The sequence below is a fragment of the Sebastes umbrosus genome, chromosome 8 (assembly GCF_015220745.1).
Source record: "Sebastes umbrosus isolate fSebUmb1 chromosome 8, fSebUmb1.pri, whole genome shotgun sequence".
Lineage (NCBI taxonomy): Eukaryota > Metazoa > Chordata > Actinopteri > Perciformes > Sebastidae > Sebastes > Sebastes umbrosus.
The window spans coordinates 32,607,544-32,633,068 of NC_051276.1; the positions used below are offsets into that span (position 1 = coordinate 32,607,544).

General features: G+C 41.8%; 1 protein-coding gene across 8 annotated transcripts in view; it reads left to right on the plus strand.

The window, feature by feature from the left end:
- Nucleotides 1-25,525, plus strand: part of wdfy3 (WD repeat and FYVE domain containing 3) — a 117,022-nt gene that overhangs the window by 61,839 nt on the left and 29,658 nt on the right. For 4 of the 8 annotated variants that reach the window (XM_037779016.1, XM_037779017.1, XM_037779011.1 and 1 more), the window contains 17 exons: nucleotides 347-459; nucleotides 2,575-2,821; nucleotides 9,095-9,195; nucleotides 14,197-14,415; nucleotides 15,873-16,057; nucleotides 17,880-18,111; nucleotides 18,218-18,378; nucleotides 19,775-19,886; nucleotides 20,010-20,200; nucleotides 20,412-20,564; nucleotides 20,863-20,936; nucleotides 21,083-21,244; nucleotides 21,414-21,508; nucleotides 21,597-21,717; nucleotides 22,562-22,779; nucleotides 23,621-23,817; nucleotides 25,038-25,172. In XM_037779016.1, coding sequence (XP_037634944.1) covers nucleotides 347-459; nucleotides 2,575-2,821; nucleotides 9,095-9,195; nucleotides 14,197-14,415; nucleotides 15,873-16,057; nucleotides 17,880-18,111; nucleotides 18,218-18,378; nucleotides 19,775-19,886; nucleotides 20,010-20,200; nucleotides 20,412-20,564; nucleotides 20,863-20,936; nucleotides 21,083-21,244; nucleotides 21,414-21,508; nucleotides 21,597-21,717; nucleotides 22,562-22,779; nucleotides 23,621-23,817; nucleotides 25,038-25,172 — 2,716 coding nt within the window. The remainder of the gene's footprint in view (nucleotides 1-346; nucleotides 460-2,574; nucleotides 2,822-9,094; nucleotides 9,196-14,196; nucleotides 14,416-15,872; nucleotides 16,058-17,879; nucleotides 18,112-18,217; nucleotides 18,379-19,774; nucleotides 19,887-20,009; nucleotides 20,201-20,411; nucleotides 20,565-20,862; nucleotides 20,937-21,082; nucleotides 21,245-21,413; nucleotides 21,509-21,596; nucleotides 21,718-22,561; nucleotides 22,780-23,620; nucleotides 23,818-25,037; nucleotides 25,173-25,525) is intronic. The other 4 variants (XM_037779013.1, XM_037779012.1, XM_037779014.1 and 1 more) reach the window with 4 other exon arrangements.

The window sequence follows — 25,525 nt, forward strand, 5'->3', positions numbered from 1 at the left end:
CCACTACACCACTTACTGAGCCACTACAGGGCTTAAAAAAATTATATGAAATGTGTATATTATGGTGATAAATTAGGGCTGTCAAACGATTCAAATATTTAATCGTGATTAATTGCATGATTGTCCATGATTAATCACAAATAAATTGTACAATTGTATCTGTTTGTGTATTTATAGGTTGTGAATTGTCATGAAAGTTTTATTATGGGTCCTTGAAAAGTCACTGAAACGTTATGAAAGTTTGTAATATTATATCGTCATTTGGTTCATCCTGTATCTTTCTTTTTTCTGTGTTGGTATATTTTTATTCTTGACATCTTCATCCTGGTCATCTCGCCCCCTCCAGGGAGTTCTTGCGTCTTGGAAACCCTCTGAACTGCGGCGCCTGGGACAAGAAGCTACTGAAGCAGTACCGGGTCCACAAGCCGAGCTCCCTCAGCTACGACGCCGAGATGAGAAGTAAGACGATAACAGCTCTCATCCTTGTTCATTTGAACACATGATAGTCACTGTGCCGCGGGTCTCAGAGGAAGTTCCTGGTGGTATTTATCAGATTGACCGAGGGGCCGCACTGTGTTCTGCATAACAGCAGGGGCCACTCTAAGGAACATGTAAAAGCGATCTATAATTTAATTTTGTAAAGATTGCCATACCTTAAGTATATAGCTCTCAAATTAATGTGGTCAATGTTGGTTTTACTACCAAGTGCCTCATGGTAAAGCGGCAGTACGTCCCTTACAACTATTGGTAAATTGCTGAGTTAGAGTCAGACATTTTTATTGGAATATTTTTTTGTTATAAGTAGGGCAAAGTCAAAGTTAAAGCGATAATAATAGCATGCAAATTCGTTTTAACACCACTAATTTCTTTAACATATTAACGCAACTTGCGATTTTTAGGTAATAGCAGGCTCAGTTTTAAAGCTAGAGTGAAGATTTAATCATATTTTTTATGCATATATTTGCATAAAACAAGCATATTTGCACACTCCCATGTTAAAAAATGTGCGATTAATTTCTGATTAACTATGATCAATCACGCGATTAATCGCCAGTAAATATATTAATCGATTGACAGCCCTAGTTATAAGTAGTAAAAGAAAAATATGTTTTTTTGAGGTGGAAATGGTGCGCATTAAAATTTCACTTCCCAAAAACTGCTTTAATGCATTTTCTAGAGAATAAAAAACAGATAGATGAGGGACACAGCTGGTATACGATATATGTAGTTGACAATGTATTTTTATCACAGATTATAACGTTATTTTAAATTGTGGGCAAAAATGACAGCTTCTTTACAAGTGAACCTGTCGCTTTTTAATAGCTGAGAATTGAAGAGTTCAGTCCAAAGCAGTGCTCCAGTACGTTTATGAAATGATAATGTCATTTGGGAGCCATTCCCATCTGCCACAGTGATACCAGCTCCTCCTCCTCCTGGGAGAAAGTTTCATTCTGTGCTAAAAGCTTGGAAAGAGGCCATCAATCTTCTAGCAATTCTGCTCTTTTTTTCTTTGCTCTCTCTCTGCGAGCTCATTGGGACGAATCCTTTGCTCAATAGGCTGTGATTGCAGAGGATGAGCTTTCCTTTGCTGTTTAATTGCCGGTTGAAATTACGAGCACCGGCTTGGTGGTGGAAAGGGGACGATTCTATAGGTTTTTTAGAAAGGTTCAGATGACTGAAGTCAGTGGAACAGCCTGACTTTAGTAAGTATGTCCCTTACATTTTACAGTGCAATGTTGCACTGTTAAATATTTTAAACGCTCTACCTTGAATGTGTACAAACATTTTATGTAAAAGTACATGAGGTACATATGAAGTAGGGTTTCTTAACAGCTGCACTGCAAGTAGAATAAACCTGCATTCATTTTTAAGCATCTCAGTAAGTTGTAGGAAACCCAAAGTAGTGTTCTTGGCCTCTGTTTAATATCCAGTTGATGTGTGAAAACTCCCTGTTTAAGCAAAGATTGTCTTTCCACTGTGAATCTAATGCAAATGGTTTGTTTTCTATTAACAGCCGTTAATGTTTGTAATCTTGTGGGCTCCTCAGCATGTCCTAATTGCTTATTGTGTCTCCTCCCAGCTGTGAATGGATATTAAGTCCTGACTAATTACTGCTCTTTACAAGCTGCCACTGTTAGAACACACAGCGCTATCTCTCTCTCTGTCTGCGAGACGATAATCTATCGAATTTGTCTTTGTCACATGTGCTAACTCTTAACAAGTAAGAGCAGCAATTTGTAGTAGAAGGTAAAATATTGTACTTGAACCAGGAGTTTATTCTAGTCCCTCTGGGGTAATGAAGATCCAGGTTTGATTTAATGCTGCCTGCTCTGGGAGAGTTTGGCTGTACTCACCATCGTGGGAGTTAGCTTGGCCGGATCCAGCTGTTAGTCTAAAGGCCTTTAAGTCCAGATCCAGCTGTTACTCTAAAGGGCTTTACGTCTAAAATTTCTGAATGAAAAAAGTAAATGCTCGCTAGTTACAAGAGAAAACACGTTTTCTAACCAACTACATGTAAACTAGAGGTCAGTTTCCAACCCTGGATGTTGAATTTAACTGAACCTGTCCGTCCTGCCTTCACAGACAGTATGACCATGTCCATGGAGGGCTTCGGCCCCGACAGCGTCTTCGCCACGCCGGCGGAGGACAACGGCCAGTACCGCATCAGCCGCAGCCTGGTGCGCTCCGCCGAGGGCAGCACCGTGCCCCTCACCCGAGTCAAGTGCCTGGTGTCCATGACAACGCCCCATGACATACGCCTGCACGGATCGGCCGTCACGCCTGCATTCGTGGAGTTTGACACCTCGCTGGAGGGCTTCGGGTTAGTCAGCATGAAACTTTGAGTGTTTACATATCTGGTCTTCCATTAGTATGCAGTTATTACAATAACAGGATAATGATGATGATGATATTACTTTGTCTGATCAAGTCTAACATTTTTCTTGCATCTCAACAAGACAAAAAAATGATGCACAAAATAGTGCTTCAGTCTATCGTGGAACCCTATATCTCCGATTTGATGGCAACAATTTGTATCCACTGTTCAGGACATAGTTGAGGTCAGAGACCATGTTGTTGGCCAGCCTTACTATGTTATTATGGCAGGCTGATTTCTAGAGTTTCTCAAAGGGGTTGACCTACAATTCTGAGCCGATTTTCATTTGATTTGAGCAGACAAGCTGGTGAAGAAAGTGCAACATTTAGCAGCTAAAGAGTCAGATACTATCTTAGTTCTTATAGCTAATATGTTAGCCAACATTTTCCTTTTTTACACATCCAGCAGACACAAAGCAACGTTCACATTCATTTGGTTTTTTTTGATGAAATAAGTCTAATATTCAGCCTACTTTTAGCTCCGGTTTGGTCTCCACCAATTCCTGAGAAAAATATCTTGCTCTTCAGCTGCTAAATGATCCACTTTCTTTACCAGCTAGTCGTTAACTTTTGTAAACGGCTGCCTGCTGCTGCTGGAAACAGGGCTGATGAGAAATTAAACCAGACAGTAATAGTGCTATAAAACTGAAACAATGACTTAAAAGAGGCTAAATAACTCTGTAAAGCTGAGAGTTTGTCACCTCAAGCGTCACCTTTCATTTTCCATTCCTTCCATTCTGTCCTTTGATGCATCCTTAATATAATAAATATTTACTTGAGGAGCTTTAGAGCTCCAGGACTGGACCAGTCTTCATTACATGCTTTTAAAAAAGAAGCTGTTTCAGCAACAGATGATGCCAGTCCTCTGCCAGTCCTTTTCTCTAAATCTTTCTCTTTATGGAGCAATTTTTCTCACCAGTGACACACACACACACACACACACCTCAAGGGGTGCCACATGTTATTTTTCTCAGCAATTTAACAGGTTGTGTTTTTTTTTACCTCTGAGCAGTACCTGCGACTGTCTCAGCAGGAGCCGTTATTCGCCTCCAGTTGTGGAGCCGTGCATACAAATAGGCTCATTTTCCGCCTTTTATGTCATACGACACCCCGTGCTTATGTGGGTGCTGCTGCTGCTGCTGACAGGCTCGGCTGCTCGCTGCGCTTTGTGCTGTATGTTAGTGGCACAGTGAACGTCAGGGTCAGTGGAAACGCGGGCGTGTGGGATGTGACCTTGGCAATTCGCCCATACACTTTTAGCAACACATACCCGACACACGTGTTACGCTGACACACAGTAAACAACTGTTGAGAGAATCTTAATATGTTATATTCTTCATTAATATTCAAAAGGATACAGGTTTAAGAACAAGGTGGACGTCTTGCAAAAGGTCATTGTGGACGTTTTCTGTCAGTTTAGTGGCAAAATGCCAAAGGTTATATACTGTGATTACCTGACCAGCATTGAATTATTACATAGCATCACTTTGATTGGGATTATGTGTCATGATGTTGTAGACAAAGGCAGCAAAGGGATGAATTTCAAATGAACTTGTCTGTTAGACCTTTACTCTCAAAAGAAAAAAGAAACCTTAGTTTGTCCCATTATTGCCAATGTCCCTGAATCTTTTGTGCGTTGTTCTTCAAACACACTTTCAAGTACAACACACATTGCATGGTGTTATTTGCTACGCCAGATTTGACACCCTTCGCCCACATGCCAGATTTGTCTTTCAGACAGAGGATGTTGTCGAGGTGCAGTAGCTTAGATGTGGCAGATAAGATTGATAAGATTGCTGCTATTCTGGAGCTGGGAGATGGAACAGTGGCATTAACTACCGCCGCTAACTTGTGTTGCCCTCCATCATTTTGGACGCCTATCTGCTCCTTTAGTGTTGTGGTCTCCGTACAGTTCTGTGGTTTCTCTTTGTTCTGCTTTTGTTTTTCTGTTCGGTTTGCGCTTAAATTGCAGACATGTTTGGCCTCTGCCCGTGTTACTGATTCGGTCCCAAACATGCATCACGTCATCCCAAATAAATGCAATATTTTCACGATATAATCCCAACTCACCTCCATTTACGAGCCTTTTCTGGAGCTTTCAAACACATCTTACAGTCTTCATCAGTGGATAGAGATTGCTCATCTCATCTCAGACCTTCAGATGCAGTTGAAAGCTCCAGGAAACGTGAGTAAGTGGACCTTGAGTTAAGATTATTTCGTCAAACTACTATTTACATGGTCAAAACTGAGCTCTCACTCTCAGTAAAATGCAATCTGTGGTATTAAGCCTGTTGAATATCCGTCGATTTTGGGGTGCCTAAGCATAGTGTGAAATTTAAAGTGCTGAAAAAATTCTCATCCCATTATCTCATCTATTATTTAAAATAAATACACACACAGAGTATACAGGTTTATCTCACTCAGATACTGAACAGAACAAAAACATCTGTGAAGTCCATAGACTTCAACAGTTCTACTAACTAGACTAAATGAACCATCTGTGATTAGTGTCAAAACTAGAGATGTACAATACCAGATTCTCAATATCAATTTGATACTACGGTAAAAAACAAAAGTAAAACAATAAATCACATGTACTTCAACATCCACTCCTTTATTACCGTTTGCATACTGGTTGAGGAAGTTAAACGGGTCATTCCCTCAATTCCCTCCCTATTCTCTATTTATACTGCTGTGAAAACATCTCCTTCAAACTACTGCAATTATTCAAGTTTCTCAACAAAAACTACATTTTACGAGATCGTGCTTATCATGCACACATCATGATAATGTTAGAATTTACCTCCACCCAATACTCATTTTTACTGCATCATAATGTAAATCAATGGCACCTCCCGTGTTGAAATTGGCAGGACAAGAGCTAGTTAGCATTAGCAGGTCTGTGCTGCTTACCAGCTGCTAACAGCTAACGTTAACTAGCTCTCATCCTGCCGATGTCAACACAGATTTGTTGCTCATTATATAGCATTATCAGGGAAACAATAGGGTGCATCCCCTAGACACGTTGATAGTGAGTTTACTGCGTCTCAAACACATTTTCTATCGTCCCGGTACAACGGGACGCCGTTAGTCTCGAGCCCTGATGGTAGAAAAACGAGTACCGTCACGTTTTCTGAATTTTGGCATCGACTTGGAAGTATCGGTTCTCGTGACATCCCTTGTCAAAACTTCTTCAAATCTTCAAGACCAAACAGCCAGATCAGTTGCCTTAGACTTAATACTTTTAGAAACCCCTCACACACCCATTGGCCATATTTCTTAGTCCATAATTTCTCAGCTTTCCTGGGGTTTTTTTTACCCACAAGAACCCATTTGACTTGTCGCAGCAGCGGCAGCCGCCTCAGAATAGAACATGGAGTTTCTCCTGAAAACACTGCGAAGCAGCAGCACACAGGCAACGAGGCACTGGCCCACTTTCTCCTCAGCATAAACACAACACACACACACACACACACACACTTCACAAACCCATACCCCTCCTTCCTCTCCCATCTGTCACCATGAAATATTGATGCCCCTGCTGCTATTAGGAATCACACACAGGCACTCTCTTCTCTTACACACACATGCACATCTCCACTCTCCGTCATGCACAACATGCTTACACACACTCAGACACACCAGTGCACACTCACTCACCCAGCCAGCTAGCTGTCTCACAAGGGCCCCCATCCTGTGTGGGTGGAGGGGAAAAGACTCCTTTTTTTCTGACTGGGAAAAGAAGAATTAGCATAGCAAGCTGGTGAAATCCCTGGAGTGTTTTTTTTTTTATGTTGTTTAACCTAATCAAGGTGATGACTAATGGGGGGGAAAAGACAGCATCCATGTAGTTAGTATGAAGCAGCAGGGTGGTGTTGCTGGTTCGACAGGCTGTCTGTTAAACAGAGTGTCTGCCCTTGAGAAGTGTCCTTGAATACGTCATTGAATCCCTGCCAGCTTCAGGGACGCTGTCCTGTAGCTAACCCTGACCTCAGACCTTCCTGTCCAGGTGGAAGAACAAAGAGAGAAAGCAAACAAAAAATCTGTTTATGGAGAGCTAATAAAAAGATCTGGTAGTAAGTGGATTATATTAACCCAGTCGCCGGGAAAATGTTGGCATTGTACGTTTCAGCAAACCACGGGATACGTTGAATGTCGTTGTTTTTGAACCAAAAATACGTTTCATATCAGCCTCGCACTATGGTTATAGAATCATACAATGCCACGTGGTTAACGTTGTGAAACGATTAGTTAGGTTTAGGCAACAAAACTACTTGTTAAGGTTAGAAAAAAAGATCATAGTTGATGTAAAAAAAAACAACAACCATAACAATGCAACTACCTCAAATCAGTAAAAAACACCCTTCGTAGACTTTCTTACGTAATGTTACATAACCAGCACAAGGTCAATGTTTGCTTTTGGTTTCACTCGGGACAGTAACAGTGGTTTCCTTGTTGAAAGTCCTGTTAGTGGTCTTTCTCGCTTGTTATACTCGTTATTATACTACATTCAATAACAGTCGTTCAATATACTGCGTCACTTGCGCTGACTGAATGTAAAAACCATCGTCATTCAACGTATCTGTGGTTTGCAGAAATGTACAATGCCAACATTCATTCCTGCTGACTGGGCTGATTATATATCTAGGGCTGCAACTATCAATTATTTTGTGTTATTGATTAATGTAGTCTATGCATAAAATCAATTATTAATTATGTAAAATGTTTAAGTTTGAAAAATGCCTCTCCCAATCAATTTCTCAAACAGTGCAAAACCTAAAGATGTTGCATTTACAGTTGATAGAGTGATATAAAACAGAGAAAAACAGCACATTTTCAGGCTTGTTCCTCTGTAACATAGAGCTCCATTTTGTTCCCAAAACTATTAAAACACATGAATGAGCCTCACTGTTGACACTGGGTGACATGTTCCTTCATCGACATCAACACACTCACTGTAGTTTATTTTGACAATCTCACATACACCGTCCTGCTGCCACAAATACTCACTACAGCACCAAATGTGTATTAATCCACAGCTGAAAATAGTCCCCAACATATGCACTATTAAATGAACTAATAACGAGCTGTTTTAGAAAAGGACGAGTTTTAAAAATGATTATATTATTATATATTTGTGACATGTCCCAAGCTGACCAGTGGGCTCCAGACTGACTTGGGTAGGGAAGTCTTGTGCTCATTTTCTCTGATTTGTCCTGAATTAATTTCTATAGTTTGGCTTTTTTTTTTCCAAGAGAGAGAACAATGACCCAAGCCTTGCTGTCTTTTTTAGATATTAGTAGGAATGGTATTGAACTTAATTAGTTTGAAATATACATAGTTCTTAGCGCATAACATTTAAAAAGTAACTTTCTGTAGTATCAATATGAGAGGAATTCATAAAGGGATACAATAGCTACATGATTCCTGCATGTGATTCAGGCTTTCTGCTGTCAACAGCTGTCGTCAAGGCTATCCTCCAGTGTGGTTCAGTCCAGGCCTGTCAGGTTTCTGGGTGAATTCACCAAAGTCCATTCACACATTTTGAGATGTTTTTGTCTCTTCAGAGCTGGTTCAGGATGATTAGAGAGGAGAAAACAGCACCTTCATCGAGAGGCAGTGAGTCAGCAGAAAACAATGCCGACTCACCAGTCAGATCCTCTGTAATTTAGTGGAATGATTGTCAGTCTTTGTCCACTGTAAAAGTCCTTGAAAACTATATGACGTAACATTTAAATGCTTATCAAACAAAATAAAGGTCCATGATGTTAGCACAAAGCTTTCTGGAGACTTTTAAAACCTTTTATATTTTCACATTATCATTAGTATCAGCACTGACCTAAGCTAAAGTGTAAGGTCTGGGTACTAGCAGATTCCTTTTGAAAACCCGGCCTGAATGTATGCTTTCATCCTACCTCTATCCTGCTCTCATACATAATTAATCCTTGAGTATTAGGCAGTGGAGATTTCCATATTATAATACAAAGCTTCTGTGTCTCCGGCGCTTGAATTACCAGACTGTTCTCTGTAACCTCAGATGAGTCTTTCTAATAGTTAATCTCAGGGATGGAGCCAGACTGCAGCAGTAATTCAGCAAACCTGCAGTAAATCTCTTTTTACAACAAGTACACGTGTAAGCTGACAGCATGTTTTGTGTCCGTTGCAGCTGTTCCACTAGGTAACAGTCATTTATCTGTCCTCTGTTGTCCCTCTGTTGCAGGTGTCTGTTTCTGCCCAGCCTGGCGCCCCACAACGCTCCCACCAACAACACCAATGCCTCAGGTGTCAGCGACGGAGCAGTGCTGAGCGGGATGGGAACAGGTAAAGACAGCCCACATTTGCTTTATGTTGCAGTTGGATAATGTATTACATAGGTTACCAATTAGAACAAGTATGGGGACATATTGACTACTTGCAGCACTAGTTAGTGAACTAACAAGAAGCATGTAAGTTTATTCAAGGCTCACAACTGTCTGTCACCTATTGGTTTGTGGAGTACGGTTTTGAAGTCTCGAGTTCGGCATTTTGGCCGTCACCATCTTGTTTTTTTGCAACCAGAAGTGACACGGGAGGGTGGAGCTAAGTACAAGCGAACGCTGAATATCACATTTTCCGGCAACCAAAATGTTAGTTAACTTTGATGAACTGAAAACACACCGTGAAAGGGTTAAAGTTTTAAGACGAAAACACGGGCAACTCCCAGACCGGACGACGCCGTGGTAGCGACCTGTCAATCACAAGGTAGCCCCGCCCTAAAGCATCCCCTGCTTTATGGTCTATCTGACTCTAAATGGGACCATAATTTACTAAATGAACATCATGCTGTATTGAAGAAGACTTGAAACTAGTGATTGAGACCATAAACTCATGTTTACAATGTTTACTGAGGTAATAAATCAAGTGAGAAGTAGGCTCATTTTCTCATAGACTTCTATACAATCACACTTCTTTTAGCAACCAGAGGAATCGCCATCCGCAGGCTTACAAAGGTATTTGTTATACGTAATACGTTTCCTTCCAAACATAATTGAGAATACAATTTAATTGTATGAGAACGTAATTTTTAGGAGACGGGGCTGGTCATACGAATTAAACACAGGAGGACCTGGGCAGTTTTTAGTCAATAATCGCTGTCATGATATTGACAAACTTTAGTCTGTGTGTGAGACGATATGTCAAATTAAACTAGATAGCTATTTTCTTCCGTGATTAATACCTTTTCATGGAGTTGATGCCGACTAAAGATGTATTTTGAAACAAAATACTCAATAGGGAACTGATGTTTAGCAGTTCCTTGGTGTTGGCTTGTTGGCACATTTCATTTGGCTTTTCATTTACTTCAAATGGAAGAACATTGGATAACCCTGGCAAAGTATTTTAATATCAGGAAGGGATTTAACCACCAACCAACAGCCAGTATCTGGTACATCTCTGTCACTTTATCAGCCAGTTTGGCAGACAACAAGCTGTTAGTTGGCAAAATAAGTTTTATCTTGCCCCCTTGGTATTAACATGTTCCATCGTTGTTTCAGAAATGATTGAGGTATAAAAACATTTGTTTACTCGAGCAGTGAAAGAGTAAGAATAGATCCTTCATATCTTTTCCTGCTGCACATCCCACCTGTTGATGTAAACCCCAACACACACACATAAAACACATGAAACACTCCCTCTTTGAACACTTGCATGCACATTTTGCCCAATTTTTTATCATTTTTAACCACACACACACACACACACACACACACACACACTTCTTCTATCTTTGTTAGCTTGTTTACATCTGTAGTGTTGTATTTGTGCATCATCTTCCTCATCTCTTCCTTTTTGTTTTCACCTGCGTTCCTCTTAATTCTCACTTTCTTTCTTCTCCTTGGGGCTCAGTGTGTTTGTTTTTAACCTCTCAGGATTTCTTCATCTCACCCACAAAGAGTGTATTTGTTCTGATGTTTTCAGTTTTCATCATGTGTGCATGCAAAAGAAAAACTACAACACCTAAAACCCAAACAGCCAAACTCACCTCGGGGCAGAGATAAAATGAATCTGTGACGCTACGGTTGATTTTCTGCTCTGTAGCCTCATTTAGTATTTATGAAGCACAGCCAGACTCCTCTTTCTCCTTTCTCTCTCTTCCCCTCTCTCTTTTCTCCTCCTCTCCTCTTCTCATTTTTTCCTCTCTCCTCCCCTCCCCTCCTCTCCTTTCTTCTCCTCCCCTCTCCACATTTCTCCTTTTCTCCTCCATCTCTCATCCCGTCTCCTCTCTTTACTCATCTATCCTCATCTTTTCTCCTCCTCATTTTTCATCTCTCCTCCAGCTCTCCTCTCCTCTCCTCCTCTTTTCTCATCTTTTTCCTCCACCTCTCCTCACCTCTTCCACCTCTATTCTCCTCTCCTCTCCTCTTTTCTCATCTTTCCTCATCTTCTCTCATAATTTTTCATCTCTCTCCTCCACCTCTCCTCTCGTTTTCTCTCATCTTTTCTCCTCCACCTCTCCTCTCCTTTCCTCTCCTCTCTTCTCCTCTCCCCTCCTCTTTTCTCCTCCACCTCTCCTCTCCTCTCCTCTTTTCTCCCCTACCTCTCCTCATCTCTCCTCTTATCTCATCTTTTCTCCTCCACCTCTCCTCATCTGTCCTCTCCTCATTTCTCATTTATTCTCTTCCACTTCTCCTCTATTCACCCCTCCTTTCCACTCCTCTTCTCTCCCGTCCTCTCCTTCTCCTTATTTCTCCTCAACCTCTTCCCTCCTCTCCTCTCCTCTCCTCTCCTCTCCTCTCCTCTCCTCTCCTCTCCCCCTCTTCCCCTCTCATATTTCTTTTCTCCTATTTTCTCATCTTTTCTCCTATTTTCTCATCTTTTCTCCTCTCCTCTTTTCTAATTTTCTCCTCTTTTTCTCCTCCACCTCTCCTCTCTATTAATCTTCCCTCTCCTCATCCACTCATACATTACTATCGTTTCTCCATCTGTTTACCTATTCATTGGTTCCCTCTGCACTCGTCCACCCCTCGTTCTCATCCTCTTGTCTTCTCCAGCCAGTCACCCAGCACTATTTATAGACCTCGCTCTTTTCCTCCCTCATCTCTTCCTGTCACTCACATCTTCCTTTTCTCTGTCTCTTTTCATCTCTCTTCTCCGTCTCCAACCTTCCATCCTCTTTTTTGTATTCTACCTCCGTCCCCTTACTTGTTCAACCTTTACTTTTTCTTCTTTTTCTTTCCCTCCATCCCGCTCCCTATTGTCACTTCACTTCCCCTCCACTCTTGATTCATTTATCTCAACCCCCTCCTCCTTCCTTCCCTTCTTCCCTCCCCTATCCCACTCTTATCTGACCCATATCTCTGGATGACATCATCAGGAAGCTCATTCATCAAAATATCCTCAGTCTGCTCGGGAACTCACAGCACCTCTGTTCTATCAACCATCTCCTGATATACATAAGAAATGGATGTCTTTGTTCTTGCTGCAGCTTTTCCTGCAACATTAATGGCTTTTTTTTCTGTAATCCAGTTCCCGAGAGTCCATAGTCAGCAGCTCCACAAATAAGAAGTAATGGTATCAGTGAACTTGCATTTAGCTTGTGGTTGGACCTGTCCTCTAGTAAGGCCAAATACAAAAATCAATCCAGGCTCATCTGGCTCAGAGCAGATGGTGGTCCGCCAGCAGACAGTGAACGATGGTTCTCTGGCCCATTTTAATTTGGTCCAGTCTGATAACCAGCTGAGTGACGTTCTGATCCTGAGCGGTGGGCAACCTCTGGGTTTGAGAAGTGAAGCCAATGCTGAAGTGCCTTATAGTTTCATTCTTTCTAACAGCCAGCAGGGGGCGACTCCTCTGGTTGCTAAAAGAAGTCTGATTGTATAGAAGTCTATGAGAAAATGAGCCTACTTCTCACTTGATGTATTACCTCAGTAAACATTGTAAACATGAGTTTATGATCTCAATCGCTAGTTTCAAGTCTTCTTCAATACAGCATGATGTTCATTTAGTAAATTATGGTCCCATTTAGAGTCAGATAGACCATAGAGCAGGGGATGCTTTAGGGCGGAGTTACCTTGTGATTGACAGGTTGCTACCACGGCGTTGTCCGGTCTGGGAGTTGTCTGTGTTTTCATCTTACTACTTTAACCCTTTCACAGTGTGTTTTCACTTCATTTTGGTTGCTTAAAAATGTCTTATTCAGTGTTCAGTTGTACTTAGCTCCACCCTCTTGTGTCACTTCTGGTTGCCAAAAAACAAGATGGTGACGGCCAAAATGCCAAACACGAGGCTTGAAAACCGTACTCCACAAACCAATGGGTGACGTCACGTGACTACTTCCACTTCTTATATACAGTCTATGATCCTGAGGTACAGTGAGTTTGCAATGCTTTGAGCTGTTAGTTCACTGAGCTGCAGGACCATGTGGCTCGAAGACTCATTTCTGGCTTCAGGTTTTGGCAGCTCAGTCCGACATAGTGTTACTTATTTTGATTTGGCTCTGTAATGGTAGCTCCTTTTGATTGTTGCAAAAACAATGTCTTCCTAATTCTGCCCTGAAGGCTGAGTTAAGATTTTTTCTATACTCTCAATGTTCTGTTCTGCAAGAAGTTATTCTCTATAAATACTGAGATCATTTAGTTTGGTTTATTTGCCAGAGATAATGCGCTGAAGTGATTACAAACCTTTTCAAAATACAATAAGCCAGAAAAAAGATGAATGACTGGAGGGAAAAAAAAGACTTCTTTGTACAGGTGAGATAAGATGACTCAAGGGTCTTACTGTTAACATTCATAGATCATAGATGACATTAAGACAAAATGAGAGTGACACTTTTAAACAAAGTAAAGCCAACCAGCTGTAATGCATGAATAAAATTCACATTAAACGCTGTTTTTTTTTTCTTTTTTACCACAACAGCATCATTAGCATCAGCAAACAGTGCTGTAGGACTTGTAGACAATTCCAGCTCCATTCTGGCTGTAATATCAAGGAGGTGCCGGCAGCAACAAAACAAGAGTAAACATGCAGTCTGTCCAGAAGTGACAATATCTGTGGTAAATAAATGAAAATGTCTCACAGGCACAGCGTTTTTTCAGAGAGCTCCACATGGTGGAAACCCAATATGGTGCTGAATAACGGTCCTGAAGGCAAAACAATGTGTGTGTGTCCTATTTTACACACTATTGAGATTTACATGTAATGGTTTGTCAGTTTGTGTTGTTTTGGAAATCTCAAAGCAAAATTTATGGATGCAGCGTAGAACGTATTGTGATGAACAGACCTTACCGTAAAACACATAATAGTCTGAACTCCTCCTGTAATTTCTTTTTCCTCTTTCACCTCCAGGGGAGCGCTTGTTTCCTCCTCCGTCGGGGCTGAGCTACTCCACCTGGTTCTGCGTGGAGCGTTTCAGCGCCGCTCCTCAGGCCCACCCGGTGCGACTGCTGACCGTCGTCCGTCGGGCCACGTCCTCGGAGCAGCACTACGTCTGCCTGGCGGTGGTGCTGTCGGCCAAAGATCGCTCGCTCACCGTCTCCACCAAGGAGGAGCTGCTGCAGTCCTACTGTGAGTACAGCCAACTTCTCCTCTAAGTCACATGTTAAAAAAAACTGTAGAAGGGTCCAGTTCAATCTGGTAAATTTCCGATTCATTAGAAATCACATTGTCTACAGAGGCTGCTAAGATGTTTCTATGATCTGAACTACTGTTTAACAAGCTGGTCACAGGACAACCATACTACGCTGAAACCACTTGAATCACTATACACACACAAGCTCTCAAAACACTAGATGCAAAACTTGTGCTTGGTTTACAAAGTCATCGATGACTTAGCTCCACCGCGACTTGTAGCCTATATCAACAGAAGAGCCGATTCTAATCGTATCAGTAGGGGTCAAAAAGAGGAGAAAAAATGCCTTTAGCCAATCAGCCTGGTCTGTCAGAGGTTCAAGAGGGAGGAATATACTTCCACTTCACATCAGACAACTAAACACTTAAAACACTGGATGATCAATACATACACGGCCGCTCTAAACTCTCTTTTTGCTGCTTCTGTCTATATGTCCTGCTTGTCTGCAGTGTCGTTTTATATGTATAAATGTCACTACTGCCCTGTGTCCTTTTCCAACATTTAAACTGCATGCCCTGTTCTATGTTTTTGTTCTAATGTATTTTAGGAAGACATTTAAACTGCTTGCCCTGTTTTTGTTTCTGGTTTTGATGTATTTTAAGATGCCTTTTGTAGCATCTTGCCCAGGGACAACAGATGAAGAATAGCCTTTTTTTGACCATGTGTATTTATTAATTTGCACTGGCCCTTCTCAAATGAACTGAACTAAACTAAAGTAGAATAGAGTAAAATATGATAACTATGACCGTCAATGTTGACGCGATAGTTTTGAACGGATAAAAAAATGTGCGATTAATTTGTTATTGATCGTGATTAACTATGAAGAATCATGCAATTAATCGCGATTAAATATTGTAATCGAATGAGAGCCCTAATAATAACCTGTTTCATTTATTGCATCCGATGGTGTTTTCTACATCAAATGGAGTCCAAATAATTAGCAAAGTAGAAATTTAACTCCGTTTAGTTGTAGAACGGGCCACAGTGAGGGAATATTTACACATGACTGAGCCATTAAGATATTTATTATGTTTGTGTAAACCCGACATACAAACACAATATGGCTTTTATGCCCCAGTGCATATCGTCAGTTGTAAGCCTGCTTCTGTTGTTGTAGATATCAGTGATTATATAGAATATTATACAGTGTATGTTCTCAAACAATGATTGAATCGTCTCAGTGTGTATTTGAATGTAGACACTGTTTATATATCGTGTGGTGGGTCTAGGCGGTTAGTGGGAGAAGTCTGCATATCTATCACACCTTATAAAGCTGTCCCTGGTGGGACTTCAGTCAGCAACCCAGAGGTCATGTTTTAACGTCTCCCCTCTCCCTCTGACTCATCGATTCTGCCCCCTGCTTCCCTTCCCTCTCCTCCTCCTCCCCGTCAAGCAGCGGATGAGTCGAGTGAAGAAGCCTCCTTCTATGAGATCCTGCCCTGCTGTGCTCGTTTCCGCTGCGGCGAGCTGATCGCGGAGGGCCAGTGGCACCACCTGGTGCTGGTCATGAGCAAAGGCATGCTGAAGAACAGCATGGCCACGCTGTACCTCGACGGCCAGCTCATCAACACCGTCAAGGTACACTTATATAGACTATAGAGTGATGTCATATATGCACATCATCTCAGGAAAAGTCTTCCTCAGCAGTTTGCTGGACTGAGCATATAATGGAAATATTGACATATACATTGGACCCAGTATCCTATATGTGTGTGTGTGTGTGTGTGTGTGTGTGTGTGTGTGTGTGTGTGTGTGTGTGTGCAGTGTATACATTCCGCCATTAGGGCTGCAACTAATGATTTCATAAGTGATTTATCTTTAGATCATTTTGTCAAGTAAATGATTCATAGTTTAGTTTATACAGTGTCGAAAAAGTGCTTATCACAGTTTATTAAAACCTACTTCTTCAAAACTCAAAGATCTTCAATTTACAAGAAAAACAGAGATAAGCAGCAATTCATCGCATTTGAGAATCTGAAACTAGATAAAAAATTTGCTATTTTTTTCTTGTTAATTTACCTAAATGATTAATCGATTATCAAAATTGCTTCAGATCATTTTCTGTCGATCAACTAAGCCAGGGGTCAACAAATATTTTTGGCCAAACAAAATCCTCTTTCCTGCTCTGATTTGGAACACAAATATCAAAATGTTCTGAACACTGACCACTATTTTGATAAAAAGGAAGCACAGAGAGACATTTCTAAACCAGGCTTTACATAGATGACAGCCTTGCAGCGCAGCAGTCTGTGCAGCCTACTGTGATGTGGTTCTTGTGGTTTAGTGACTTTAAATTCCCCCTGAGATTACAGAGCAGGGAAACGGCGACGCAAACCACAAGTATCAGCTTCCTCTCAGCACTGCTGATAACAACAGCTTCATTTCCTGCTGAGGTCCTCGTACAGGAAACAACACGACGGTCATATGTATCTTATGCGTCTGTGTGCATGTAACAGTGGACTTGTGGTCGTGTTTTTTTTTGCCCTCTGGGAATGAGTGTCTGTGAAGCACAAATCTGCTCTTTCAAGTATTCAGTCTCTAAGGATCACGCGGTGCTCTTCATACAGGAGGAAAACGAAAAAGTGTCTACCAAGTAACAACAATAAGATAGATAGATAGATAGATAGTGACTTTATTGATCCCTAGGGAAATTCAAGTGGAATAAGAACAATGGTATAGCTTCTATTAATCACTCATTAATCAGCCTTCAAACTGATGATTTATGAATAAGGAATAGATGAAACATTGTGCAGACTTTGCACTCAATTCTTCAGATTGCTGCCACAAAGTTCATGAACAGTGACCTTAGATTAATACATCTCTAACATATGGATGTTATTGCATAAATGAATATATACATTTAAAAATAAATATAACATAAATAAAAAATTAAAAAATAATCAAATTAATTAATGAAAATAAATACATAAATTAATAAAAGGGATAATTAAATAGAAGAGTAATTAAATAAGGGAATTAATACAAGTATAGATAAATGAAGAAACAAATTAAAACAGAAATATACATTTTTGTCACATTTTATCAATTAATTAATGGCTACATTTATTATTATTTATTATTTATACTCCTGCTCTCTCTCTTTCGGCAACTAAAACTAGATTAAAAATATGAAAGAAAAAAATAGTAAAATGTGACTAAAACCTAATAAGCGTTAATTAGTTAGTAAGTTAGTAGGACTGAATCTAAAATAGCTGCCAAAATTAACACTGCTTAAATGAAGATGTTTCCCACATATCTAAAACATTAAAGTAAATAGCTTTGCTCACTGTTCTGGTATAAATGACTGACTGTGTTACTAAGAGCTTCATCTCTCTCAGGTGCTATTTCTGAATGTCATGTACTCATCTGTATCACCACCATCCTCTTCCCTCTCCTCCAGCTTCACTATGTCCACAGTGCGCCGGGCGGCTCCGGCTCCACCAACCCTCCCGTGCTGAGCACCGTGTACGGGTACGTGGGGACGCCGCCTGCCCAGCGCCAGCTCTCCAGCCTGGTGTGGCGTCTGGGGCCCAGCCACTTCCTGGAGGAGGTCCTGCCCGCCACCAGCGTCGCCGCCATCTTTGAGCTGGGACCCATCTACGTGGGCAGCTTCCAGGCCGTCTACCTGCCCTGTGAGTGGCCCTCTTGGTTTCATTCATGTCATTTTATCACCTTTATTCACACGTCTCTGTCAATTTTTTTATACTATTCTTATCTTTATACCTTTCATTGTCCCAGGTAAAGACTCAAAGACAGAGGTAGCACCTGCCTCCCCCGTGGCGTTGGTACCGGAGGAGAAGGTGTCCTTCAGTCTCTATGCGCTTTCTGTCTCTACTCTCACTGTGGCCAAGATCAGGAAAGTCTACAACAAGCTGGACAGCAAAGCCATCGCCAAACAGGTCAGACATATACATACACTGCTCTGTAGGATGACGGTCACCATGCTAGTAATGTGTTTTATTAAAGCCACTATGTGTTGAATCTGAGAATTCACATCTTTCGGAACTGAAGAAGTGAGACTGTGATGAATGGGCTGAAAGAAACATTTGTATAATTGATATACAAATGGTCATATTATGGGTGAAGTATTCTTTTAGAATCAGTCCAAGTAACATTCAAGACATAACTGTTAATTCATTCTTTTAAAAAAAGAATATAAATTTAGAGTTTGCCAAATTCATTTGTTTTGAGTAGCACATTTACTTTTTCCTTAACTTTTAGAGAGTGAGCTTCATTTGGGAGGAATGCTGGAGTCAGTGTTGACCTCACTGACTTACATGACATCATGTCTGACTGATGTAACTGAGTGAAAAAAGGAACAGCTCCTTCCCTCAGCCACGGGGCAGAGTGTGGGGATGTTTTCACTGCAGACCTTTAGCAAAATTGCAAAGTTTGCAGGGAAGATTTATATCATAAATGATGAATGAATACACACATAAAAAAATCTGTAGAGGCTTCTATCACTCACTCTCTATTTATAAATGTTTAAGCACACATATACTCACATTCAGACGTACATGCAGGTGCATACTGACGTGTGAAGGTCAAACTCACTCTCCAACAGCACAGTCAGTCCACTAACACACCATCCTATTATGTGTGTGTTTGAGCTCCAAATGAGCTCCCTTCTCCGCCCTTATCTCTCTCCCCACCTGTCAAGTTATTTCCCAGCCTGCTCTGCTCTCCCTGCTGAGAGCCTCGGCCCACGGCGACTCGCAGGAAGCAGACGGCTGCAAAGAAGTGCAGAGGCAGCGTTTCTGCTGCCGCAGGGACCTGTTGTGTGATAGGAAGAGAGAGAGTGGTTTATAGTAGCAGCGGTGTTTTTGTTTTATAAAGAACATTAGCACTTCTTTCGCATTAGGAAGATGACACATAAAGACAGTATTTTCACACCTTTCTCACTTGCTAAATTGGCCATCATGTTAAAATGAATAAGTTGAGTATTTTTCTGTAGAGCAGAGTGAGGTGCCTCTTCATTCTCCACCTGACTTGCTGAATTGGTCCCATATTTCATTCTAACTGGCTGAATAAAAGCTTTTTTGGAAGTTCAGACCTTGATGCAAGACTGCAGCTTTCAACAATAAATTCTGATGCTCCTGAAACAACCACATCCAACAACAAGCATTGTTTAAAAACCTTCATAAACAAAACTATATACTATAACAAAGACTATATGGGATAAATGTAAGGGAAAGGCTTAATGAAAACGTAAAAACAAGTGAGAGTGGATTTGTGTGGATTTGGTTTTTTTTTGGGTTTTGATTTCTCGTCTTAACCTCTTCTCTCCCTCTGTAGCTCACTGTGTCCTCCCATGAAAACGCCACTCCAGTCAAGCTGATCCATAACGCAGCCGGCCACCTCAACGGGCCGGCGCGAACCATCGGAGCTGCTGTCATTGGATATTTAGGTAAACCAAGACTGTGAAATAATAACTCATAAAATCAAATCCTGTTTTCTGTGAGAAGCTCACAAATGTACCTTGAAACCGTTGTATTTACGATGCATCTTTACTTCTGTTTTATCCCTTCAGGTGTGCGTGCCTTCGTGGCCAAACCCGTGGCCACCAACCTGCAGTATGTGGGTGGGGCGGCGGCCATCTTGGGCCTGGTTGCCATGGCGTCAGATGTGGAGGGGCTGTATGCTGCTGTCAAAGCGTTGGTGTGTGTTGTCAAAAGCAACCCGCTGGCGAGTAAGGAGATGGAGCGCATCAAAGGCTACCAGGTTAGATTTACAGTTTAACACCAGTCACATGAGTCCCTTTAGAGGTTTTCCAGGTATTCCAACTGGTAAGAGGCCCGGGGTCGACCCAGAACACGCTGGAGAGATTATATATCTCTTTGTATAATGATAAAACAGAAATGTGACGTGATTTTAAAAATGCAGTGAAATATGCTGGCTGACATATTGTTTTGCTGTTGTCCATCTCTTGCAGCTGCTGGCCATGCTGCTGAAGAAGAAGCGCTCGCTGCTCAACAGCCACATCCTCCACCTCACCTTCTCTCTGGTGGGGACAGTAGACAGCGGCCACGAGACATCCATCATTCCCAACTCCACCGCCTTCCAGGACCTGCTCTGTGACTTCGAGGTGAGGACTTAGGGGGGCAAACGGAACCCGTAAATGTTAATGACCTAAACTACTCTTCACCAAACTAATTAAATTCTACAGCAGTTGAAGTAGCAGTTATTCTACCTGTCTGATGAAACAGTGAGAGTTGCGGGTATATTTTGGGATGCACAGGCAGCTGTGACCGGATGAGAAAAAAAAGTCTATCACACGGCTGTTGAACCTTTTGCAAACTGGGCCAATCTGTGCCAAGATGCCACCTGTCCATGCCGCTAGTTTGTGTTGCCAGAGGTCTCACTCTGCTCCTTCTGCTCCTCAGGTCTGGCTCCACGCTCCCTACGAGCTCCATCTGTCTCTGTTCGAGCACTTCATCGAGCTGCTGACAGAATCCAGGCAAGTCTCAAAACTTTCTTTTCCTCGACATTTACCCTGAAGACAAAAACGATTTGAATAGTGAATCATAATTAATAGTTATTTGGCACCATTTCTTATTTACATAGTCTAATCTAACTGTGTGTTTCACTTCCTGCATTGAACAGCGAGGCGGCTAAAAATGCCAAACTGCTGAGGGAGTTCCAGCTGATCCCCAGACTGCTGCTGACCCTGAGAGACACCTCTCTGTCCCAGCCAACCGTGGCTGCCATCAGCAACGTGCTCAGTCTGCTGCTGCAGGGCTTCCCCAACCCATACGATCTGCTCAGGTAAACACATGTTCATACCTATCCTCAAGGATGTATTGTTGCACATGTAACTCACAAAGGATAAAGTAGGAGTTTGTTTACATATTACATTTGTTAGTTTTTATTGTATGTTTGATGCCAAAAACTAGAACGGAAAGCAAAACTTTGCTTTTTCTTTTTCACCTCACAGGTTTGGCCAGTTCATCTCCTCGACTCTTCCCACATTTGCCGTGTGTGAAAAGTTTGTCATCATGGAAATCAATAACGAGGAGAAGATCGATGGAGGTAACAATTAATTAAATGCAATAACATTGTTGTTTATGTGTTAGCCGTATCTGTTTTCCTTATTCAAACATTTCTTTTACGTCTCCAGGTAATGACGATGACTTCGGTGGCCTCCTGTCAGCCAACCTAATCCTGCTGAGAAACCGACTGCTGGACAACCTGCTCAGACTGCTCTTCACCACCAAAGAGAAGTGCACCGTCAACGCCCAGTAAGTAGCGCTAAAAGTAATCTTAGATGGTTGTGAGAGTACTTTTCAACGTTTCCCCGTGGCGTTTCAAAGTGATATTATTGTTGGCGCTACTGTCGCAAAGACAACCGGATCGCGTTCCGTTTTCCTCAGAGCCTAGCAACTACCAACAACACAGGACACACTGCATTTGGTTTTCCACGGTTTCTTCGGTCGTTTTACCGTCTACTATTTCCACTAGTGGGGATAGTAACTGCAAAGAACTTAGGCTGCATTCACGCCAGATCCAGTGGTTGGTGAGCTGAGGTGGCCAATCACGTAACCGGTGATCCAGAGCTGTACAACCCAGCCATGAGGGAACAAAAGACGATCGCAGTCAATGGGCCATTAAAGTGACTCTCCCACACTGCTGCACAACCCTGCAGCGAATCGCCGGAACTCCTGATCTGGTGTGAATGCAGCCTTACATTGATATTCTTTGGTAAGTGGGGATACCTACCGATATTTACCGGGGAAAACAAAAGCGCTATCCACTTCCCGTTTTGGTCGTGCAATGGTTGATGCACCTCCTTTGTGCTGTAAATGGAGCCTTCATTTTTCCAGGAGATCATACCCGGTGGCGGACAAAATTGCATAGTGAAAGTGAGTCTTATAGGAAACCAATCTAAACACCGGTGGAGTCATTATTCTACAGCCATTACATTGTGCAATCAACATTTAATTCATAATGATGAATTAAAGCAAAAAACATGTCAATTGCTACTTAAAATAATAATGAAAAATAGGTATTGGACTGCATTTTTAGAGGCAACGCTGGCTGTAGACCGTTGGCTTACCCCATGTGCTCTCTGTCTCCCCCCCGCAGGGCGTGTGAGGAGCTGGTGCGGACGCTGGGCTTTGATTGGCTCTTGATGTTCATGGAGGAGCACCTTCACTCGAGCACGGTGACGGCAGCTCTGTGGATCCTGGTGGTGCTGCTCTCCAACCAGTCCATCCTCAACCGCTTCAAGGAGGGCCTGTGTGGAGGAGGCTGGCTGGACCACACCGACTCCGTCCTGACCAATAAGATTGGCACGGTGCTGGGTGAGTGCAGAGAGCCTGGAGCGGCAGTCAATTAAACCAAATCTGAGACACAGTATCAACTCTGAAGTTCAGTGAATTTTAGGCAATTGTTTTGCAAGGATGTGTGCTTGATATTAGCTCAAATTATTCTTTAAATTTTAACATTCCCTCACCACAAGAGTCAGAAGCATGCAGTGATAATGAGCAGTGTATATACTGTATGTTGTAATATGGCTCAGCAGACGCCTCTCCTCACTCTGGCAACGCTTTCCGTCGGAGTTGGCCTTCGTTCAGTAAACACAAAGCTGCGCAGTTTGTGCGCCTCACAGCCAAGGGTTCGTCTTCTCATTTTTTGCCTCCCCGCACTCCCTGCTGCTGCGACCGTAGTCCCTCCTGAGCTCAGTGGTTTTCAACCTGGGAAATGATGATTCTTTATTCACTCTATACAGGCTTTTGTATGCTCTAATTATTAACATTTTAAGATAAATATAAGCTTTTTTTCACCTCCTTAAACTACATTACAACCTCACCAATATCATCTCGCCAGGCTCCAGGTTGAGAACCACTGACCTTGCTTATGAAAACCTCGCTGAGTAGTGACATGGCCTAACAGAACTACCACTGCTGTAGCATTGTCAGAATGTGTGCTATCAGGATGAAGCCCGTAGTCCAGCTCAACCAAATCCTTATCTTTTACTGTAAATTATTTTGCTAGTGCCTTACCGTCCTGGGTTGATAACCCTGCCTCAACTATTCAGAGTTGCCAGTAGATGCCTTAGTCAGAGGGCGTATGCGGTAACACCACCCGTTGACTTTTATGCTATACTCTTAACATGTAACTCTCCATCCTCCCCTTCTCTAGGCTTCAACGTGGGCCGCAGTGCTGGCGGGCGCTCCACGTTGCGAGAGATCAACCGGGACGCCTGCCACTTCCCAGGATTACCCGTGCTGCAGACGCTGCTACCCAAACACACCAACGTGCCGGAGCTCTACTTCCTGCTCATGGCGCTGTTCCTGCAGCAGCCTGTCATCGAGCTGCCGGACAGCCTGCAGGTACATGTTAGTATACCCAACCTTCTTTCTTATTCTACTAATACTGATAGATCTGCCCAGTTGTTCTGAATCTATAAGCAATATTTCTATGTTATACACTAAAATCAGTACATATGAAATTTAAAAATCAGACTTTGATGTCTTAAATTATGTCTTCTCAAATTAAGCTTAATTTTTCAAAATAATTCTTCTGTGGGAATGTTGCAGTGAATAATGGGGACCTTGCTGCATTTGAAGCATATAATAAAATTGCATACATTTAGTAAAACAGTGAGTCAAATTTGCCAGCAATAACGGTCTCTGACAGCTCAATAGCCATCAGAGTCTGACTGTATATTGAGTAGGGCTGTACCGAATGTCATTATTATACATTCAAAGCTTCTATTGAGGTTTTTGAATGAAGCTTTGAATATCTGTCATCATATTTTATGATGTCATCACCCTTAAAAAAGTAATTAAGTGAAGTGATCGGATTAAATGCGTTAGTCTTTTTCTATTAAAACATCTTTCTTTAAATGAATATAACTCGTCAGTGCTGCCTCCCTTTGTGTGCGGCAAGCTGGATAGCAAACCGACTGCTTTGAAAATGTTGTTTTTGAAAGGCTAAACGCCAACAAATATGGATTGAAGCAGAATATTTCGTTTGATTAAAAACGTTGTGAATTTTGGAAATTATTACATTTATCTTTTTTTCAATACATTTTGACTTTTAGACTTTACGGCACTCTGGAGTGTTTGGAAATGTTTGGATCACACAAGTCGGAAACAATCCTACGCAGCCACCACTGGAATCTAATTCTACAAATTGTATAATATTAATAATATTAGTGTAGCCTGATCTTTATCTGCAACTGTACAGAAATACCGGGTTTGAATGCCAAATTAGTAATGCAGCTTTGAAGCTTCGAACTAATCGGTACAGCCCTAATATTGAGGGTGAATTACGTTTGCAGGTCCTGCTACTATACCCACTTTTCCAGCATGATTAACTAGAAATCAGTAGAAAAAGCTGAAATTCATCAATTGCTACTGTAACCAAATGAAAAACTAAGTTCTTGATGCCAGATATACAGATAGTAGCAGGTTTAAGCTGTAAAAACAACACATAGGTGGAAGAACACACTAGCAGCTTGTTCAACTGTGCATCTCTGTCAGTAGTAACATATAGTAATATGTAGTGTGTTGATGTGACTGTGTATTACCCCAGTGTTTGTTTGTCCTCTCAGTTTGACCTGGACTCCATCTGGACGTTCATCTTTGGCATACCGGCCTCCAGCGGGACTCTCGTGGGCTCCATCCACAACGTGTACACCGAGGCGGCCTTCCTGCTGCTGGCCATGCTGCGCAGCATGCTCAACCTGGTGAGAACCAGCCTTTAGAACTACACTGTGAAAGACTCTGGGCTGTCACAAGTCCTTTTTAAATCCATCTTCAAGAAGTGAATAAAAACAGAAAGGTCTCTCTCTAGAGCCAGTGTTTGGTTTGTCCGTTCTGGGCTACTGTAGAAACAGGGCGGACTCCGTGGAGAGGACCAGCCCCCTAGGGAGATATAAACAGCTCAGTCTAAGCTAACGAAAACACAACGATTCTTAGTTTCAGGTCATTATACACTAATGAAAACATAGTTACGAATATTATATTCCATTTCTGCTAATAGATTCCCCCAAATGCTACACACTATTCCTTTAAGGCTCAAGAGAAACCTCTTTACCCA